General features: G+C 46.6%; 1 protein-coding gene across 2 annotated transcripts; it reads left to right on the top strand.

The window, feature by feature from the left end:
- Nucleotides 1-12,496: 12,496 nt before the first annotated feature.
- IGFBP3 (insulin like growth factor binding protein 3) lies at nt 12,497-20,230 on the top strand. 2 transcript variants are annotated; one of them, XM_084799543.1, is made up of 6 exons: nt 12,497-13,053; nt 15,980-16,206; nt 16,409-16,528; nt 16,657-16,776; nt 17,727-17,867; nt 18,704-20,230. In XM_084799543.1, exons 1-5 carry the CDS (start codon nt 12,507-12,509, stop codon nt 17,850-17,852), a joined length of 1,140 nt encoding a protein of 379 aa, XP_084655669.1. In that variant the 5' UTR covers nt 12,497-12,506; the 3' UTR covers nt 17,853-17,867; nt 18,704-20,230. The 2 variants fall into 2 exon arrangements, with proteins under 2 accessions (XP_084655669.1, XP_084655670.1); XM_084799544.1 differs by lacking the exon at nt 16,409-16,528 and having other exon boundaries at nt 12,498-13,053.
- The last annotated feature ends 246 nt before the right edge of the window (nt 20,231-20,476 follow it).

Here is a 20,476-nt window from a genome sequence, read left to right on the forward strand (position 1 = left end):
TAAAGTAACAGCCTACATCTGTCTCTCTCCTCAGGAGGCCCTTGTAGATCTTTCCACCAAGAAGGCAGAGCTTTGCTCAGGGCTGTCCATACGCATGGCTGATGGAAATTCTTGGGGCATCCCTGACACTGAGTTCAGACCAGAAAATACCCAAAGGAAATACAGTGGTCAGTTATTTCAGCCTCCCTCCCCAACCTCCCTGCTAGGATTGACTCCTACTAGTATCAGATCTCTGCTCCACTGATTACTCTACTAAGTGCTTTTCAAAACCCTGTCATCCAGAATATATAAGGAACACTCAACATACAATGATATGTACACTATGAGAAGAAAAAAGTAATCATTAATCTCACCCATCAGTGAACCATGCAAATTACAGTGACTCTTCTGACAATATTTGCCCACTGGTAAAACAGTGGCATGAATGTTAGAGAAGCAACCAACCACTCTCTGTTTAGATATAAGGCCTACTCTCTTCATGAGATGAAGCACATGCCAGCCACTGTTAAAGCAGCTAAGAACATATGAATGTATCGGTCATACGCCATAGAGGAGGCTGACACTACTACCGTGCTACATGGGAATAGTATTAAATAGCATTAAAATGACTCCTGATGACTCACAGTCACACCCATCCCAGAAAGTCTCGGGGATCTTCACAGGGGAGAGGGTAGGAAAAGTACAGGAGACAGAAGTGATGGCTAACATCAAGGAAACCATTTGCAGAACACAACGGGGCAGTTGCACATGTGATAACGTTCAAAAGACCTACACAAGCCCATGCCAGACTAACTCCCAACATAGAGTGTGAAGATGGGCAAGAAATCTCACCACTAGATAGGAGCTTTTGACAGTTGATGGCTGTGAGGAAAGAGAGAGTCCGCTTTCTTTAATGATATGACCCCTGGGAGGTCAAGCTGCTCCCAAGACTAGTTGGGCAACACCAACTAGACTCACTGCGGGAAGGAAGAAGGTGAGTGGGGAGGGAGAAGAGGGTAGAAAGGGTGGTTATGGGAGGAGTTGGAGGTTGAATACATTCTAAGAAATACTTGAAGAGTTAACAGAAACATTGTTGTGGTGATTTGAATAAGAATGGCCCCCATAGAGAAAAAGGAATGAAGGATCCAGAGAGGTCAAGGACACTACACAAAACTTACAAAGCCAACTAACCTGGGCCCATGGGGGCCTACAGAGACTGAACTGCCAGAGAGCATGCATGGGACGGAACTAGGCCCTCTGCACAAATGCAACAGTTGGGCAGCTTGGTCTTCAGCTCCTCCTAACAGCAGGAACGGCGGCTCTCTCTGACTCTGTTGCCCACCTTTGGATCCCTTCCCCTTATCTGGACGGCCTTGTCAAGCCACGATAGGAGAAGCTGCACTTAGTCTTACTGCAATTTAATAAGCCGAGGTGGATTCATATCCATGGAGGCTTCCCCTTTTCTGGGAAAGGATGACCAAAGAGTGGAGATAGGGGAGGTGAGAGGGAGGGACTGGTAGTTGAGGAGTGAGGGGAGGCTACATTTGGGATGTAAGATAGATAGATAGATAGATAGATAGATAGATAGATAGATAGATAGATAAATTTATTTATAAAAAGAATGTCCCCAATAGGCTCACCAAAAAACGCTTAGTCATCAGAGAGTGGCACTATTTGAAAGGATTATGAAGTGTGACCTTGTTGGAGAAAGTATGTCATTGGCGGTGGCTTTGAGGTGTCAGCATTGTGCTTGTGCTCTCACATGCTCTCTTCTTCTTTCTTCTTCTTCTTCTTCTTCTTCTTCTTCTTCTTCTTCTTCTTCTTCTTCTTTTCTCTCTCTCTCTCTCTCTCTCTCTCTCTCTCTCTCTCTCTCTCTCTCTCTCTCTCTCCAAATCAGGATGTGACTTTCAATTTCTTCTCCAGTGCCATGCCTACCATGCCTGCTGGTCATGTTCCCTGCCATGAGGACAATAGACTACACCTCTAAAACTGTATACCACCGCCAAATTAAACGCTTTCTTTTATAAGCACTTTCTTGGTAGTGGTGCCTCTTCACAGCAATAGAACAGTAACTAAGACAACTGTTTAAAAGAATTTCACAATGTTCTGTGCAAAGAAAGGCTCAGTAAGGTGTAAGTATATGCTGGAATAAGTAGCTATGCACATATAGCATACAACTAACCACAAGAACTCAATGCAGTTTTATTTACTATTATAGAGAATAGGTATTAAGGCCAAAGAAGAAGTAAAGATAAATGTTGCTGCTTTAGAAAGACCAACAATTTCATGAGCCAGGAAGACACGAAAATTGTATGTATTTAATCACAGGACCTAAACATAGCAAAACAAAAACCCATCAAAAGCATGAGAAGAAATCTGATGACTCCAAAATAAAAATAGCCTTCTTTTTGTTGTTTCCATAGTGCTTAGAACTGAACCTGGTGCAGCTCCCACTGAGCTGCAGCTCCAAATCAAGCACTTTTAATACTAAGATACAAAAAATATATAGACATCTCATTGTGTGTTGTAATTTTAAAATAAAATAAAACATACTCTACACATCTGAAAATACAAGCCCTAGCTGATATCTAGTCAGTGGTCTACTCAACTCAACCAAGGTGCAGTGGGACCATCAGAGCATCCTCTATCCACAGTATATGATGATAGAAACAAATAACAAAATGACATTTAACCATGCTTCACAGTCATAAAAATCTTAAATATGCATCTAAATATATATCATATGGGTCAAAGAAGAAAAGATAAGGGAAAATATTGAGGGTATAGTACATCAAAACTTGACTCTAATTTAAGACAACTCATAGAAGGAAATGAATCTCCTTTCAAATGTGCATGTCAGAGAGAACAATAAAAAATTAACGCTTCATTTCCTCTTATTCTTCTGATTAAGGCTACAACTAATTATTCTATATTAGTATTATTTAATATGTAAACTAAACTGTTATACATAAAAATAAAGTTTTTTTAATGAAAAGTAACATTTCAGTCATCTGTCTACAAAGATTTTTTTTACAGTGCAATGAAATAAGTTTCTGCAAAAGGAAATAATAAAAACAAGAACAGAGACTAATGAAATAGCAAACAAGCAACAGAACAATTGCCCGCTCCATCCACAAAGGAAAACAGTTGGTCTTGGAAAAACTGACAACAGAACTCACAAACCCCAAGCAAAATTGCTCAGCAGACAAGGGCAGAAACAAAATGAGTGTCCCAAAAGAAAATGTGGCCACAGTTACAGATCCTGAACAGGGAAGACGGTAAGTAATTATCATCCGCACGTTGTATGAGTGAGCAGAAAACTGGGCCACAGGACTTTCAAAAAGTCAATTAGTAAATTAATATATCCTAACAAAGAAAACTTAGAATCTGAAGTTCCTCAGTGATTTCGGAAACTCTCAAAGACCCTAGCCTTACACTAACTCTTGCAGAGTAAATAAAATAATAATAAAAAGATGACACCTTCACCGATATATTTGATGGAGCTAAAACAACTTTAATAAAACCTAGCTAATGAACCACCCTACCTGACACTGTGGTAACAAGCTATGTTGACGCCATGATGTATTTGCAATGAGATATTGATGCTCAAATAAGATGCAACGAGAAGTACCTCTTACGTCACTCTAACACTAGAAACATTCCTCCAAACTGAGCAATGCTCTTCAAACACTTGACCATGAAACAAACAATCCAGGCCTGGTGGCGCACACCTTTAGTCCCAGCACTTGGGAGGCAAAGGCACGAAGATCTCTGTGAGTTCAAGGCCACGTTGGTCTACTTAGTGAGTTCCAGGACAGCCAGAGCTATATAGAAAAACCCGGTCTCGAAAAGACAAAATATTAAATAAATAAATAAAAGTAAAGTCCTAAGCAAAGAAAACCATCACACATTGGGAAACAGGAGACACAAGAACTAAACACAGCATGGAAGCTATCACACAATAGGATCTTGGTGCTCCAAAATATCTGGTCAAATACAAATAAAGTCATTTCAACATCGAAATTTTTTATTTGAAAACTGATGATCTAGGTGTAATGGCCTAGGCTTGTAATCCTAGCACTTGTAAGGCAGTGGTGGGGAGACCTCCATGAATTCAAAGCCAGGTTGTCTACACAGTTAGTTGTAGGTCAGCTGGGGACACAGTGAAACCTTGTCTTAAAGCGAAAAGGTCAACCGAAAGGCAAGTCCATGAGTATGAAATTGTAAGTGCTAGCAAACTTAACTCAGCAACACTCAAAGATGGAGAAGAAGAAAGAAGGAAAATAAGGTGAAGGAATGAATGAAAAAGGAGAGCAAGAAAAACAGAGAGCGCGGGAGCTCGAGAGATGGTGCAGAAGTTAAGAGCACTGGCTCCTCGTTCAGAGGACACGGTTCAATTCCCAGCACCACAGCGGCGGCTCATAACCATCTGTAACTCTAGTCATAGGGGATCAGACACACTCTTCTGGCCTCTGCTGCCACCAGAGTGCCATATATGGCATACGGCGCACATACATAGACGTAGGCAAAACACTCTACACATAAAATTTTCAAGTAATTCTTTAAGGGAGAATGCCTGAGGCCTGAGTTGGATTACTAGCTGGGTCATGGTACTAACTAACCTGCAGGACAGAACACTAACAAACTAAAGTGGGTCTCAGTGACCATCTTAGGAATTCAGAAAAAAAGATGGGATGGATGTTAGTGTTTATAAATCAGTAATGTGTGGTAATTTCCTTTAGCTGGTGAAAAGCACATACATCCATACACACACCAAAACTCTTGGAAATAAGTATAACAAAAGACTAATAAAGCCTATAAAAAATACATTTCTCTAATTTTACTAAGAGTATGAAAGGCCTACCTACATAGGCAAATACTCCACACTCATGGCTGTGTAAAGACTTCTATTCAAATTGAATTTATTCATTGTTGAAGTAAACATAATTTTCATCAAGTAAACTGACTCTAAAGTTAGGTACATATGCAAAGAATACATATGAAGGGAAACCATTTGCTCTTTGAGTCCTTTTGGAGATACGCAGAGTAGGGCAGCAACGTACGGCTACAAGGAGCCTGAACTGATCAAATAGAATAGAAGCCCAGCCCAGAAGACCACTCACAAGAGATGCTGAAGACCACTCACACAGAGATGCTGCCTTTTTATTTTCCTTCCTTCTTCCCTCCCTCCCCCTCTCCCTCCCTCCTTCCCTCTCTTCCTTTCTTTTTCACAAAGTTGGTGCAAACACTCAAGTTTTCTACTTTGACTCTCTTAGCCTGACCCACTGCTCATCCTTTCAGCATTGTGCCTTGCTCATTCTACGTAAAGTTCCTCAGCTCTGTCCACTGTCATACCAAGATTCCTCTTCATTCCAGCACATCCTGACAAGTGTAAAGAGAGCTGTCTATTCACGGAGGCGTATGTCCTCCTGCACGCCATGCTATGCCACACACGTGTGTCTCCACACAATGCACTGGAGCTTCTCCTGGAGCGTGTAAATGCATAGACTGCTGGGTGAGTGAGCTTGGGCATCTGAAAGTCACTTGCCTTGTGGGGTGCTCAAGCCAATCCACATTGCCAAATAAGAGCACAAGTCGGCCATCCCTCTTATGTATCTTCATATGCATCCTGGAACCACTCGTGATGGTAATTAGCAGAAAAGGAAATTAGCCAGGAGGCAGGAAACGTAGCCCTGGGGTTGTACTGAGACACAAAGCAGCAGGTCTGCAAGGCATGGTTGCGATGTCTAGCTTTTACGTCAACCTGACACAAGCTAGGGTCATCTGAGAGGAAGGAAACCCAACTGAGAAAATGTCTCCAAATAATCAGGCTGTAGACAAGCCTGTAGGGCATTGTCTTAATCAGTCGTTCATGTGGGAGAGCCTAGCCCATTGTGGTTGGTGCCATCCCCGACCTCGTGGGTCCTGGGTTCTATAATGAAGAAGTCTAAGCAAGCCATGAGGATCCGGGCCAGTAAACAGCACTTGGCCTCTACATCAGCTCCTGCCTCCAGGTTCCTGGCCTGATTGAGTTCCTGCCCTGACTTTCCTCATAGATGGACTATTACCTGAAAATATATGAATAAACCCTTTCCCCTGCAAGTCACTTTTGTTCTAGTATTTTATCACTGAAGCCTTCATTAGGACAACCACGGAGATTTAGAATTGTATTCCCTGCGTCTTTTGCACTCCCAACCATGTACAAGAGACACTGATGCCTGAGAAGATGCAAGGATATACTGACATGGATTTTTAGAGTCATAGGCAACTGGCCTCAGAGGTCTGTCTCTGATACACCTAGAGAAAATAAATTCAAACTCTCCTCAATGATTCACTAGGAAAGGGTGGATTTTGTAGTATGGGGGTGTCTCAGTTACCTTCTCATTGCTGTGATATATGGCCCATATAGAGCCATGTGTTTTAATACTTGTTCTCTAGTTGGTGGAACCTGCTTAGGAAGGATTAAGAGGTGTGATCACCTTGATGGAGGAGGTGTGTCACCGGGGCAGAGCCTGAGGTTTCGAAAGCCCTCGCCACTGCCAGTTAGCTCTCTCTGCCTCGTGCTTGCAGGTAAAGATGTAAGTTTCCAGCTACTTTTCCAGCACCATGTCTGGATGGGTAGATAGATAGATAGATAGATAGATAGATAGATAGATAGATAGATATAACAGATTTAAGCGGGGGGGGGGGGGGGAGGGGGGAACAGGAATCAACTCCCTGTTGTCTCCAAGAAACACACTTAGCTAGCAAAGATGCCCAAACACTGAGTGTCTAAAAATGGAAAAAATCAAACTGGCAAGCAAATGGATGTGCTAAACAAACAGGCACAGCTTTCCTGGTAGCTAATGAAATAGACTTTAAACTAAAGCTATTCAGAAGAGATAAAGAAGACCACTCCTAGTAATAAATGCAGCAATGTGGTTAAAATTTTATAAATATTTATGCAGAATATCAGAGCTCCCAAATTTCACAAAACAAGCACAAGAGGATATAAAAGATCACATAGTGCCTGACACAATAAAAATGGAAATTGTCGATGTCCTCCTCATATTTAGATGCTTCTTCCAAGTCTAAAATCAGCAAAGAAACTTCAGAGTTAATTTACATCACAGGTCAACTGGATTTAACATCTATAGGATATTTCATCTTAAAAATAGGGAATATACATTTATCTCAGGAGTACATGGAACCGTCTCCAAAACTGATCCCATTGCAGGCAAATAAAAAAATAAATACATACATAAATACATTAACAAGAGAGAGGGAGAGTTGCAGGATATTTGATCCCATTGATAACACCAAGACTGTGAACTATAAAAACCTGTTTCTAATTGTGATGTGGCTCAGTCATTGATCCTAGATTTCTGTTCACTGTAAACAAGTGCTTGTTTACACATCTTTAATCCAAGAGCTTTCTGAAAACAGAAGTAAATAAAGTTAACCCTAGGTCAAGAGGCGAAGCAAGCAACCAGATTGACAGGAAGCGAACATGGGAAAAAAAATCAGAGAGAGTGAGAGGACGACCAGAGGATAGACAGAGAGACAAGCAGGAAATGGAAAGGAAGGGCGTTGAGTTGAAGGTATTTAAGACATCATGGAGAAGGAAGAAGGGCTTTTTCCTTCTGGGATGTCCATGAAGTGGGAAGGTCAGCTGGGTGCTTTCTCTGCCTTGAGCCAGCAAGTAGTTTTCACCCCAGCATCTGGCTCATGAGTCTTCATTGGTAAAAGCAGACTTTGGAATTTTGTTTATAAAAGAAGAGAGGAGAGAGAGAGAGAGAGAGAGAGAGAGAGAGAGAGAGAGAGAGAATATAATAAAGGTAGAAATGAACTAGGGGAACTTCAGAAATGCCATGTGAATGTCACAGAAGTCAAGGTATGTCAGACAAGACTTGACTCTGTCATTGATGTGAATTATATTCTAGCAGGAAAGCTATCTTTTTACCTGCAAACCAATGGGATGGATGGTACAGAGTGGAATCTGAGACACGTTCTTAGGGAGAGAGGCAAAAGGAAAGGAAGAGGTGAGGAAAGAATGACAGAGAGAGACAGATGGACAGAAGCACAGACACAGACACAAGGAGGGGGAGACAGAGAGAGCGAGAGAGCACAGGCTAAGCTCTCAGAAGGAATTGGTTCTAGGGGCAAACCAGCTGGGTGAAAAATGATCTCAAATTGCCAGATCTCTGTGAGATCAAGGCTAGCCAAGACTGTTACACAGATAACGCTGTCTCAAAAAAAAAAAAAGTCTTTGTTTCCAGATTCATTGGGAACATCAATTGTAACCAATTTGTTGTTTGAAACAAAGAGACAAAGGCATCTGTGCTGTGAGCTGACATCCACTTGAGAACAAAACTTCACATTTAAGGTCTGTTCAGGGGACTAGAGCACACCAGTGAACTCTGACTTCCCACTCACCAGGCAACATGTATCTTAAGCGTCAGTCCTTCTGGCCATGCTATGAATCTACTGCATCCTATTTGGAACGTGCTCCATGCAGACAACCAGCAAGAGGGAGGACTGAGCCAGCACTACCCTCGTGTATGTTCTGAGCCATTTCCTCAGCCTCTCGTACTATTATTGACATTGTGGTCTTGCTTAACAGTGAGGGGTGAAGCAGACAGGAGTTGCCTTTCCCTAAATAGAGGGAGACGAACAGCTCTCCCTAGTAGGTTACATGGGTGCTGTTGTGGGCGTCTGAGTAGAAAGCTGCACCGCTCAGGAGAAAACATCACGGCAGGAGGGTACTATACTATGAAGAAGCACCCTTCCAGGGAGAGTCCACCAAAAGGACTGTCCTTTCTACAGAACATGTTTTCTCTCTTTCTCCAGAAGCCTGACATCTCCCTCTGTCTTAGGTCAGTGTTCCGTTGCTGTGAAGGGACACCATGACCACAGCAATTCTTCTAAAGGAAAACATTTCATTGGGTGTGCCTTACAGTTTAGAGGGTTAGTCTGTTATCGTCACAGCAGGAAGTACATGGCAGCACACAGGCAGACATGGTGTGGGAGAAGGGGCTGAGAGTTCTCCATCTGAACCAACAGGCAGCAGAAAGAGAGAGTGAGACCCTGGGCCTGGCTTGAGCTACTGGGACTTCAAAGCCCACCCCCAATGACACAGTTCCCCCAAAAACACCACGCCTTCTCCAACAAGCCTATGGGGGCCCTTTGTATTCAAACCACCACAACCTCCAAATTGTCAGAGCAGACAGCGCTGCCTCTGAGGCTCCCCCGACCTCTTTCCAATGCCATCTTCTCCACTCCACTTTGTCCAGCCACCTTCTCTTCCATACTTCAGAACTCCACTACTCCACAGTACACTTGCCAAGGCCAACGCTGCCTCTTCTGAGCCCACCCCACCTTTCCCAGACAATGCAACTCTCTCGGGAAATGCGTGCACACATACCAGCCCCCTCTGCTGGTTTCTGATCCGTGGGGCTCAAATACCACCACCCCTCTGAAGCTTGTCCTGACCCCCTGAACAGGGTTGTCCATCCTCTGTTGGGATAACAGCACACTTGTGAGGCCCCTCTGCTCACTCTGTGGCCACACAACCCATGATCCTTTGCTCTCTGATGGTTTCCTGTGAATTCCTGTAGCTGGTCTATGGTTTAGTGGTGTTCTTTGGCTAAGTCACCTGCAAGGCTATTTATTAATGGTGATAACTTTTGGCGGTTAATGGTCCCTTAAAAAAGTCTGGAATGTGTGACTTTGGGAAGCTCACCCAGCAGATGATCTGAGGGAGAGAAAATTAGGCTCCTTGTCTAGACCTCCTTACTCTGAAGAGATTTCTCAAGCTTTAGGCTGAGTGACACTGGGTCTTGGAAACTAAGTCTTCTAGGAGTCTGGACTTTCCAGCCAGAGGCTAATAGTGATCAGGAAGGATGACAATCACAATTCTAGGGACATCTGGAAGCCACAGCCTGAAGGACTTGAATCTCTCTGCTTGCTTGGCCAGCCCTGACCAGAAGGAGGAAGAGCAACATGTTGCTCAAAGGTGTCCAACTAAAGACAGTGGGCTCCAGGCAGGGAGGAGTTAGCTGTCAACTGGGTAAGATAAGCATCTGGCAGCTGGGATCACTAATTATAACCAGGTCAGTGGGCGGGACTCTGTTCAGAGACTGGAAGACTCCTGCCCATTGTCACTGTTCACAATTGAATGCCAAGCACCCTCACAGAGGAGGGCCACATCTTCCCCACTACACAGGCTCACATTCACAGCCACAGATACCGGTTGTAAAGTTTGACATAAGTAACCAGCATATCATAAAATTATACCCCCCCCATCCAAATCCTTCCTGCAATAATTATTGGGGAGGGGAGGGGTGCCCTGAAGTTTTGTCAGAAAGAAAACAGCTAACCATTAAAGCAAAATCCTCCTCATGTCAGTGCCACGGATGTACTCGGCTAGTGCAAGATGTCATGACAAAGGTGATGACAGCCAGCATAAAACACTAAGAGGAACCCATCCTATGAAAACGCTGGGATGCCTGGAAAGCCAGATGGAGACCTGGCGCTTTGGCGCCCCCTAGGAGGCCCACTTGGAACAAGCGCCCGTTTCTCAAACTGCAAGGGAAGAACAGTAGGGCTCTCAGTTTATTACAAAGAGAACCAAGTTTTTCCAAGAAGCCATTCCTTCTAGGTGTCCCCTGTCTCCGAGCCTGATGATAAAGCTGGGTAAAACTGTTCGGTTGGTTTTGTGTGTAACAGTGCACTTGAACAGAATGGAGGCCTGCCACGTCTAGAATCACTTTGGAAACTAAACCTTGTTCTAATTTTGGAGTCAAGGTCTCTGTAGTTATTTAAAGAACAAGAGTAACTCTGGGGGATTTTTTTTCTTTCAGTTTTCCAAAGAAATCAGTGGCCCTGTTCTTGGGTGTTAGTCCATGGGAGAAAAGAAGGGATAATTAGGACAGTTTCTGGTAGATTATATTAAATCAACCCACAACCTGAGCTCTATGAGGAAGAAATATGCAGAAATTGGGGGTACTGTACCTTGGTTGGCTACCATTAAAGGCCAGACCTTCATGTGTTTCATCTTTGATCTTTTTTTTTTCTTTGTAAATACCCAAATTTTATCATTCTTATTTATAGTGCCAAGTTAAGGAGGACTAAATGGAACTAAAAATAAGACATATTTTTAAAGGGATATAAATACATGGAAAGAGAGCCACAGATACCCGGAGACGTGACAACACATGGGGGTAGATGAACGTTAATTTCACCAAGCTGCATGCCGGTCATGTGGGGAGGCCATCTTAATTTGCTTCCCACATAAAAATGCATAGGTCTCCCCAAGGACAACCTCTCCAGCCCCTGGGACGAACGTTCAATTCAAGGCCATCCAGGAAAAAATCTCTTCCAAGGTGATTTCTCAAATTCCCACTACTCTTCCATGAATTGGCAAAAGGGAAAGGGGGGGAGGGGCGGGGAGGGGAGGCGGTGAAGAAGTTTGTCAATTCAATCCTGGAACACCAGCGCCCTCTATTGGTCACTTACAGAAAGAGCGTCTAGACTTCGGAGAGACCGGTACAAGAGAAAGTAGAACAGGAGAGGGCTATTGAGCCGCCAAGATTTCAGCTCTCTCCGGTGTTCAGAGTGCGGCGATTTGCAAGAACCCGAGTCTGCACTGGAGCGCATCAGAAAGAAGACGGAGCTAGGGTGCAACGAGGACTAAAAACGGTTGTGAAAATTATTCATTTTAAGAGCTGCTTTGGCTATTAATCATGCCGCCGCTGCGGCAACCGCCTCAGAGTCTCAGTAGTTATTTTATCGCAGATGTATCCGCTAACTAAAAAGAACCCCAAACAAGAACTGGTGGGATTTCACATCTTCTTTTAAAAATAAAATAATATATTTTTTAATCGCCCTCACTGCCCATTCTGCTAACGGGGGAAATGTGGTGAAGTAAGAGTATTTGAGTGAGCACCGCTTTGAAAAGCAAATCCTTAGAACCCATGACTGTCACGTGCGATTGGCCAACGGTGCAAATTTAAACCTCGAGCGCCAAGGTTCTCCAGACCCCACTGTGATCTGCGACTTCTCACTGGGAAATGCCCACTGCAACGTGCCCTATATGAGGAATTCAATTGCAGAAACTTTGCAAAGTTCGCAAGAGTTGAGTGGGCCCGCGCCAGCTTCCCAGACATAAACCAGCTCGGGAAGGCCACCTAAACCCGGCATCCAGGGGGAGGGGCTGAAGGGTCTGGAGCGCCAAGTTGGCGGGGAGTCATTGTATCGGGGGGAGGGGTGTGGTGGATCGGAGGCTCTGAAATAGTTAGGACCCAAGAGACAACCGGGAGGCAGGGAGCCCCCGCGGTTCTCAGAGACGAAGGGGTGACCCGGGTACGGGACGTGCGCACAGGGAGCAGGTGTCCAGTGAAGACGCGCGCAGCGCGCCCCCGTCCTCGGTCCCGCTTCCCCGGAGGCGCGGGCCCCGGAGCCCAGCCTGCGCCGGCCCACCCCCCACCCTCGCCGTTCCGGGGCGTGTCCTCCGCCACTCTGGCTTCTATATATCGGCCTGCGCGCCCATGCTGCCCAGATGCGAGGTAGCGCGACGACTGGGCACTGAGAACCTGCAGCTCGCTGCCTACATCCCGCAGCCTCGTCCCGCGTGTTCTTCACTCCGCACCCCTCCGCGCCGCCGAGCCGCAGGACCTCCTCTGGGCGCCATGCATCCCGCGCGCCCCGCGCTCTGGGCGGCTGCGCTCACCGCACTCACTCTGCTCCGCGGACCGCCGGTGGCGCGGGCCGGCGCGGGCGCGGTGGGCGCGGGCCCCGTGGTGCGCTGCGAACCGTGCGACGCGCGTGCGCTGGCCCAGTGCGCGCCTCCGCCCACCGCGCCGGCGTGCACCGAGCTGGTGCGAGAGCCCGGTTGCGGCTGCTGCTTGACTTGCGCGCTGCGCGAAGGCGACGCGTGCGGAGTCTACACGGAGCGTTGTGGCACCGGTCTCCGCTGCCAGCCGCGGCCTGCAGAGCAATACCCGCTGAAGGCGCTGCTGAATGGTCGCGGGTTCTGCGCCAACGCCAGCGCCGCCAGCAGCTTGAGTGCCTACCTGCCCTCCCAACACGCCCCAGGTAAGCTGTCCCTGCCACGTGCGCCGCGCGCACTCCCTGGTACCCGGCGCGGTGGCGGAGAGTGTGGCTTCTGAGGCTCGGTGTGGCTCATCCAAAAGGTGTTAGCAGGAAAACGGGCCCTGGGAGGCGGAGGGGCCCCCGACAGCCTTCGCTCGACTACCTTGGTTCTTTCTTGTGAATTGCAAAATGCTTTCCTTGATAAATGGATAGATTTCAGTAGCAGGACGAGTGAATTACGAGAAAAACTCCCAGGGGATGGATCTCGGTCTCTGGAGAGTCTCCTCACTGAGCGGGGTACCTGGGTGTGGGGCTGTATAGCGCAGCTGTGGACCTGCGTTTCCATTTCCCACAAATTGGAAAGGAGTGTGTCCGTCCCTGGGAAATTTGAGCCTGGGAGTCCCGGGTCGGATTGAGACCAGGAAGGTTTGTAGGCAGGCAAGCTCTTAGAAACAGTACCTGTCTTGAAAACTACTATCATTTGTACCGGCTGATTGGCAATGAAGCATTGTGTCCCGGTTTATCAAAAAACTATCGAGATGGAATTAAAGTACTGGTGCCTTTAAGATTGTGAAACCTAAAATTCAAAAAGTAAAAAATTGCTCCACGTCACCGGGAACTGCAATGGTGTTTGAGCCCCGTTTTCCCCCTGTAGGCACTCCCAACCCACCCCCCACCCCCAATGCCCTGCGACGCCTTCGGGGCGCTGAGACCGCGTCCCAGGTGCTAGAGCTGCCCAGAATGCAGATCCAGGCGGTTTCTCTGCTGAAGCAGAGGCTTAGAAAGGCGACCCCAGGAATGTTAACTTTTCTAATCCTAATCCGATTTAGGAGCAAGGTGCTGTTGAGGCAGCCCCAAAGAGGAAACTCAGGTGGCCACTCTGAGGACATCAGGTTATTACTTTAGGAAATTAGAAAAAGAAAAAAAAGGATTTAAATGGACTTGGCAGCTGTTGATCTAAATGCCCAGCATTCTTAGCCAGTCTCGCTTAGCTATGTGAGTCCAGCTCTCGCCCTGCACACACAGCTGACGGCTGGAATTCTCCGGTTTCCCATCAGGCTGACAGATGGTGGGGAGCAAGACCCCCGGACCAGGGCTCGCTGGGCAAACAGTCCCTTTATGATTTCTGTGGCTGCAGAGCTACACTCCCGGGTGCGGGCAGGTGCTGGTTTAATTAAAGGAAAACTACGCCGTTTGCCTGTGTGCCTTTAATTTCTAGTGCGTTCTATGATATACCAGAAAGAAACGATCTTAAGAAATACCAACATTGCTATTTTGAGTTAGGCTTTAGTGCCCACTACTAGTAACCACCATAGAGCGCTGTAGTAAAAAGTAGATCTGAGCTTTAATTACGAGTTCAGTGACTTATTATATCCATTGAATGGAAACAAATTATAGTCCTATGATACAATTCACAATTCCCTGTTTAAGTTGAACCATGTTCTTCCCTAATCGGCCTCCTAAGGATTAAAAAAAGGAAACAAGAAAGTTTAAGAAATTAGTTCATTTACATATTAGCATTATTTACATATTAGCATTTCCTTTGTCCCTGTACTTACAAAAAAAAAAAAAAAACACTGAGATTAAAACAAATTGAAACCAAGTCATGGAATTTAATTATGGACCTGCTCTGCCAGGTGCTGGCCTAGACCCCCAGACTTTGTGCTTGAGAAGGCACAGAATTCATTGAGGGGTTTGCAGCTGGACCTCAGGTAACAACCAAGGCTCCTGGGCATGACGCCCTCCCCCCCCCCCGCCCCCCCTCGGATCTTCTTGCAGGTCAGTTCCTCTAAGAAACGGGAGTCTGCCGCCCTCTGGCACTTTACTGGGAGTGAAACATTTGCTTTTCTTGGCCCAGAGCCAGAAACCAAGTCTATCCTATTGGGCAGAATGTACCGGCCTGGCATCTCCTGAAAGGCAAAATAAAAAAGAGAGAGGCCAGCTGGAGCCCTGCATTTTGCACCCAGACAGAATAAACTCAGAACCAGATGCCCACTGGAACTTTGTCTAGGAGAGCCATTCAAGTCCCTTTCTCGGGAGTGAAGGCTGAAATTTCAGAGCTCAGGAGTTGAGGGGTCAGCATCTGGCTTTGGGTCCCCATGGGGGGTGGGGGTGGGGTCTTACTACAAATGGAGTGTCGAAGTCTGGCTTCCTATCCGGCATCCGCGTCAGTTAGGAACCTCTCCCTTAGCACCCTGGATTATGAAAGAAGCTCCTGCCTAGAGGAGCTTTCTTCTCACCTCCCTTTCCCCTCCCTTCGCGTCTTCAAGTCTAAGCTGTGGGCGGCACTGCTGAGGGGGATGGGAAGGGTTCCCCCAAGAAGTTGCCCCTCCCACCTAAAACACTGAGTCTATGGGGACCTTGAAGTTGAAAGCTGTACCAGTACAGCAGAAATAAACCTCTCTAACACGCCCACATAATTCTGTTCTGGGTCCCCGGAGTGAGCTACTTAAAACCAGCAAACCCGAGTGAAGGTCAGAATTACAGTGACTTGTGTGCTGCTGCCAATGAGTAAAGAACGATTTATATCCCGCCCCGCCCCCGCCCCCGCCCCACCCCACCCCCTCCCCCGCCCCATTGTCCCACCTCCCAACAACTGTGCCCAGGGCTGAGAGAACCACATTTGGAGTCCGGTGTGAGTTTTCTGGTCACCTCCACGGCAGTATTCCATGGTGCACGGCTGCCCCCTGCTGGTGGCAGCTGAAGCTGCTGCTTTCTCTATGGCAAAGTAACTTTCAATCAGATGGCTTTCTAAAGTGAAGCATTCGGGTGCAACAGGTAGTGTTTTAGAATGCTTCTAACCAGTTATCTTTTTCCTAACTTATTAAGAATTTTGGAGGGCATTGCCTTTTAGGTGTGACCTAAGTCTGAAAAAAAATTATTCCATTGTCAATAATAGTCACTTCCTTATCCTCATGTACTTTTCCAGGAAACATCAGTGAGTCTGAGGAGGACCACAGTGCTGGGAGTGTGGAAAGCCAGGCCGTGTCCAGCACACACAGAGTGACCGATTCCAAGTTCCACCCGCTCCACGCAAAGATGGATGTAATCAAAAAAGGCCATGCTAAGGACAGCCAGCGCTACAAAGTTGACTACGAGTCACAGAGCACAGACACCCAGAACTTCTCCTCTGAGTCTAAGCGGGAGACAGAATACGTGAGGACTTTTCCTCTTGTTGGGTGTGAGGGGAGAAGGGGAACGCCCCAAGACAGTCTTTATGCAGCTAAGTCCTGGGGAGTCCTGGCTGATAGGTGGGGCAGTTTCTCCATTCCAAGCCCCACCTCCTGCTCAGAGACTCTTGGGAGGTCCAAGCTGAAAGACCCTAGTAAAGTATGTGCCCCCCACCCCACCCCTGCAGGTGGAGAATTGGACTTCCCACCAAATGGCTTTGTTTTTATCGCTGGGCTTTCCAAAGCCTACTGGCCTATTCTTGGGCCAATTTCCAGATCCTGTGTTTACTCTGGAGAGAGCAAAAGAGGCAAGCAGTGATGGTGAGAACCCGCTGGGGACCTTCTCACTAAGCCAGGCAGAATGGCGCATCACGTGTGCCTCTCGGGATGCTCCTGTGGCCAACGTGATTGTGAAAACAATTGACTGTCTCCTCAGGGTCCCTGCCGCAGAGAAATGGAGGACACACTGAACCATCTGAAGTTCCTCAACGTGCTGAGTCCCAGAGGGGTCCACATCCCAAACTGTGACAAGAAGGGGTTCTATAAGAAGAAGCAAGTGAGTAGGGTCCCCTTGGGGGGATGGTCTCTTCCTCCTATCACCATAGGCTGGGTGGGTGGGTAATCAACTGCAGTTACCTCCAGGAACCCCGCCCAGCGTCGCACTCAGATAACTGTATCCCTTCTTCTGAGACATGCATGCGTGTATGTCTGTTGGGCAGTCCACAGCATGAATCTAAATTTAGACGCACCACAGCCTGTCCGTGTTGCGGGGTTTACAGAGCAGTCTTCATCAGCGAGCCTGAGCCTCTTGTGCATTGATTATCTCAGCATTCTCCCACCTGAGAGACTCTAGAGGAGGAGGGATGCACGTGGGGTCGGAGCGATCCATCTTGACAGCCACAAGGCAAAGGAAGCTCAGCAGCCTCTCCACCTTCCCCAGGGAGGTTCCATCGCACACAGACGTGCACAGACACATGGGTGGCTCTTCAGGAGCTATGGCCATCGTAATTGTACCACAAGCCCTGTTCCAGTTGAACAATACTGGGTAACCCCTTGGGGCCCTGGTTACCGGCTTCCCCACAGTGTCTGTTAGGGTTTCTACTGCTGTGAAAGGCACTATGACTAAACGCAGCTTGTGGAGAAAGGGTTAATTTCATTTACACTTTCATATCACTCAAGAAAGCTGGGGCAGGAACTCGAGGCAGGAGCCACAGCTGTAGAGGGGTGCTCCTTACCAGTTTGCTCCCCGTGGGTTGCTCACCCCACTTTCTTAGAGCACCCAAGGTCACCTGCCAAAGGGTAGCGTAAGTGCTGTCCACAGTGAGTGAGGCTCTCCCACATCAATTGAGAAAACGCATCACAGGCTTGTCCCCTGGTCAGCCTCGTGGGAACATTTTCTCAACTGAGCTTTCAGCTTCTCAAGAGACTCCAGCTTGTGTGGGGTTGACATGAACTGCGTGACACATGTGGCATTCATGCCGCCGGCCTTGTCTCTCCCTCCCACAGTGCCGCCCCTCCAAAGGCAGAAAGCGAGGCTTTTGCTGGTGTGTGGACAAGTACGGACAGCCCTTGCCAGGCTACGACACCAAGGGCAAAGACGACGTGCACTGCCTCAACGCACAGAGCCAGTAGATGCCACCACGCCACGTAAGCGGAGGGTCCGGGCCCCTGGGGTCAGTTCCTTCTGAAAGTCGCTGAGGGTCAGGGGAATTCCTAGGAGCAACTGTGCCGGCTCCTCAACCTGGCCTCACTGGCCCTGGAGCTGCAGCCAGGCCCAAAGAGAGGAAGGCAAAGGACACACTGTTGAGGGAGAAGGTCCCCAACCCAACCACACTCAGAGACCAGAGTCAGTTTAAAGACACTCGGCTCTATTTTAAGTGACTTACACTATTCACTCTTTCATATGCACACAAGCACTGTGAGCACTTTTAAATAAAGCTGTATCTGCCCCAGTCCTGTCTGTCCTTTGCCTTGGAGGGAGAGGGAGGCACAGTTCCATCCAGGAGAGCCTGGTCACGACTCTGGTTTCTGAGTTAGAGACGTTCCTAGGTTTTGTTTTGTTGTAAAAATTTAAAAATTAAGAATATTCCTTTAGTTTGTAGCGTGATTTTAATCTAATGTAACATTGATAGTCTAAGCCACCGTTTTGGAGAATATTATCATATTTGGCATTCCTTTATTCTTACAATAAATGAAGGAATTACAGGGAAGAATAAATATGCTTTATTTTCCTAAAACAATTTTAATAGGCAGAAAAAAATTTTATTTTTAGTTAGAATATTTTTCTTATAGATTAGAAAAATACTTCTAATTTGGGGGGCTGGCTCTTTTTAATGATGAAAATATCTCACGTGTTCTTTGAGGCTCAGCCCCATTTGTGCAGGGTCACACTGAGTGCTTAGGAGCTGAGAGTAATGTGGAGCCCCTTGGATTTTGGAGGTAATTGTTTCAATGTATATCTTACTGTGATTTCTTTCTTTTAGTTAACGTGGAGCTCCACTACGCCTTATTTTGCACAAAAGACTGCCAACAACATGATCAGCAGCTGGCTACAGCCTTGACTTCTATTCCTTTTGTTTTATTTTATTTTTTATTTTTTGTGGTGAACTGACTGAAAACAAACAAAACAAAAACCAAAAAAAACCAAACAAACAAAAAAACAAAAAACCCACCAAAGTTTTAGACAGATTTTTTTAAATGCCTCTGGCCGTTTAAACAGTAAACTTGATCATCTTCTACTGCCCAGTAGTCAACAAAAAAGCAGTTTGAGTTTTCCTGTTGCTTCTATGAACCCATTCACGTACTCCAGGCCACGGATGCCTTCTCTCCCCTAACGCTCCCGCCTAGTACGGGCCTCGATGCTGCCGGCCCTCTGCCTTCCTGACTTCAGAGTCTCTGTTGCTGATATAGAAACATGCTCTTCTTATACCCTGTAAAATAAGTGCAGGCACTGTGGAGAATGGGGTGGGGGGGGCCCAAAGGCACTGTGGAGAATGGGGTGCCCCCAACCGAGTCTCACGGACGTCTGGACACACATTCCTGAGCTTCATGGCCCTTATGTGCCATCTCTGAATCAAGGGCCTGGCCTGTTATCTGCGAGTGACCTGATCTACTTGGGAACTGTGGGATAGAATAGGTGAAGCCTCTCTTATTTAAAAAAAAAAAATGACCAAGAATGTTCTAGGGCACTCTGGGAGCCCATAAAGACAAAGACAAGGACCTTCCTTTGTCAGGCAGCTTCCTGGTGACTTGGCCCAGCAGAAGGGCCCAGGTGGGGGGAGGAGCGAGCAGTGAGTGTCCGCCTCCAAGTTCAGAGATGTCACAAGTAATGGTACAGTTACTTATTCAGATAACTTCAGAAAGCAGTGATTTCTGCTCCAACTTCTCAAAAAATAAAAAATAAAAATAAAGTTTATTGTGAGGCAGGGCTTGGAGAGGAGCTTTTCAAAAAAAAAAATCAAAAGATTTGTTTTCATCTTCCTATCAAAGAGAAATGGCTTGTTGGAGAGCCTGGCACAAAAACACAGAGCATTGCCTGCCTGTTGATCTTGGAGGTCCTTCTCAAACTTTCTTTATGATTCACACATATATGCAGACAAAAATATGTTCTTAATTGTTAACATTGTATACGGCGTAGCCCAACTATAATAGAATCTGTACTAGATAATCCTAGATAAGATGTTAGAGATGTTAGGTGATGTAACCACGAGCCTGTGTCGTCCGGAGGCTGGGCTGCTCTTCCCAAGGCCTAGGCCAAGGAGGTCTGGCAACAGAGGATCTGAGGAGATGGCTGCATCCCCCCCTCCCCCCCCCCCAGGGGTGGACATGCGCTGTACAGAGCTTTCCTTGAGAGCACAAAGGGATCTCAAGACACTCTGCCTGCCTGTCAGCTTTTCTTTATTTTTTTAATTAAGTTTTTTTTTGGGGGGGGGGAAATGTATTTTTGAAAAAGTTTGTCTTGCAATGTATTTATAAATAGTAAATAAAGTTTTTATCATTTAAAACAAAAATTGTCCTGTTGTCTGCTGGGTCCTGAGTCGCTAAAGATGATTACTCTGAGAGGGCAGAATATTCTAGACATCGTAGGAAGAATGTCGTGAACATGAATAGACATCACAGCTGATTCTCTCTCTTATAAAAGCATCTCAGTGGGACAGTTGCTGTCGCCTTCATTGGCATCCATGTGGCATCGGGCCATGATCACAGAAATGTGCAGTAGCTGTGTTGGCAGCCATTACAGTCTAGACAGGTAAAGC

The sequence above is a fragment of the Acomys minous genome (assembly GCF_964271855.1).
Source record: "Acomys minous genome assembly, chromosome: 10".
Lineage (NCBI taxonomy): Eukaryota > Metazoa > Chordata > Mammalia > Rodentia > Muridae > Acomys > Acomys minous.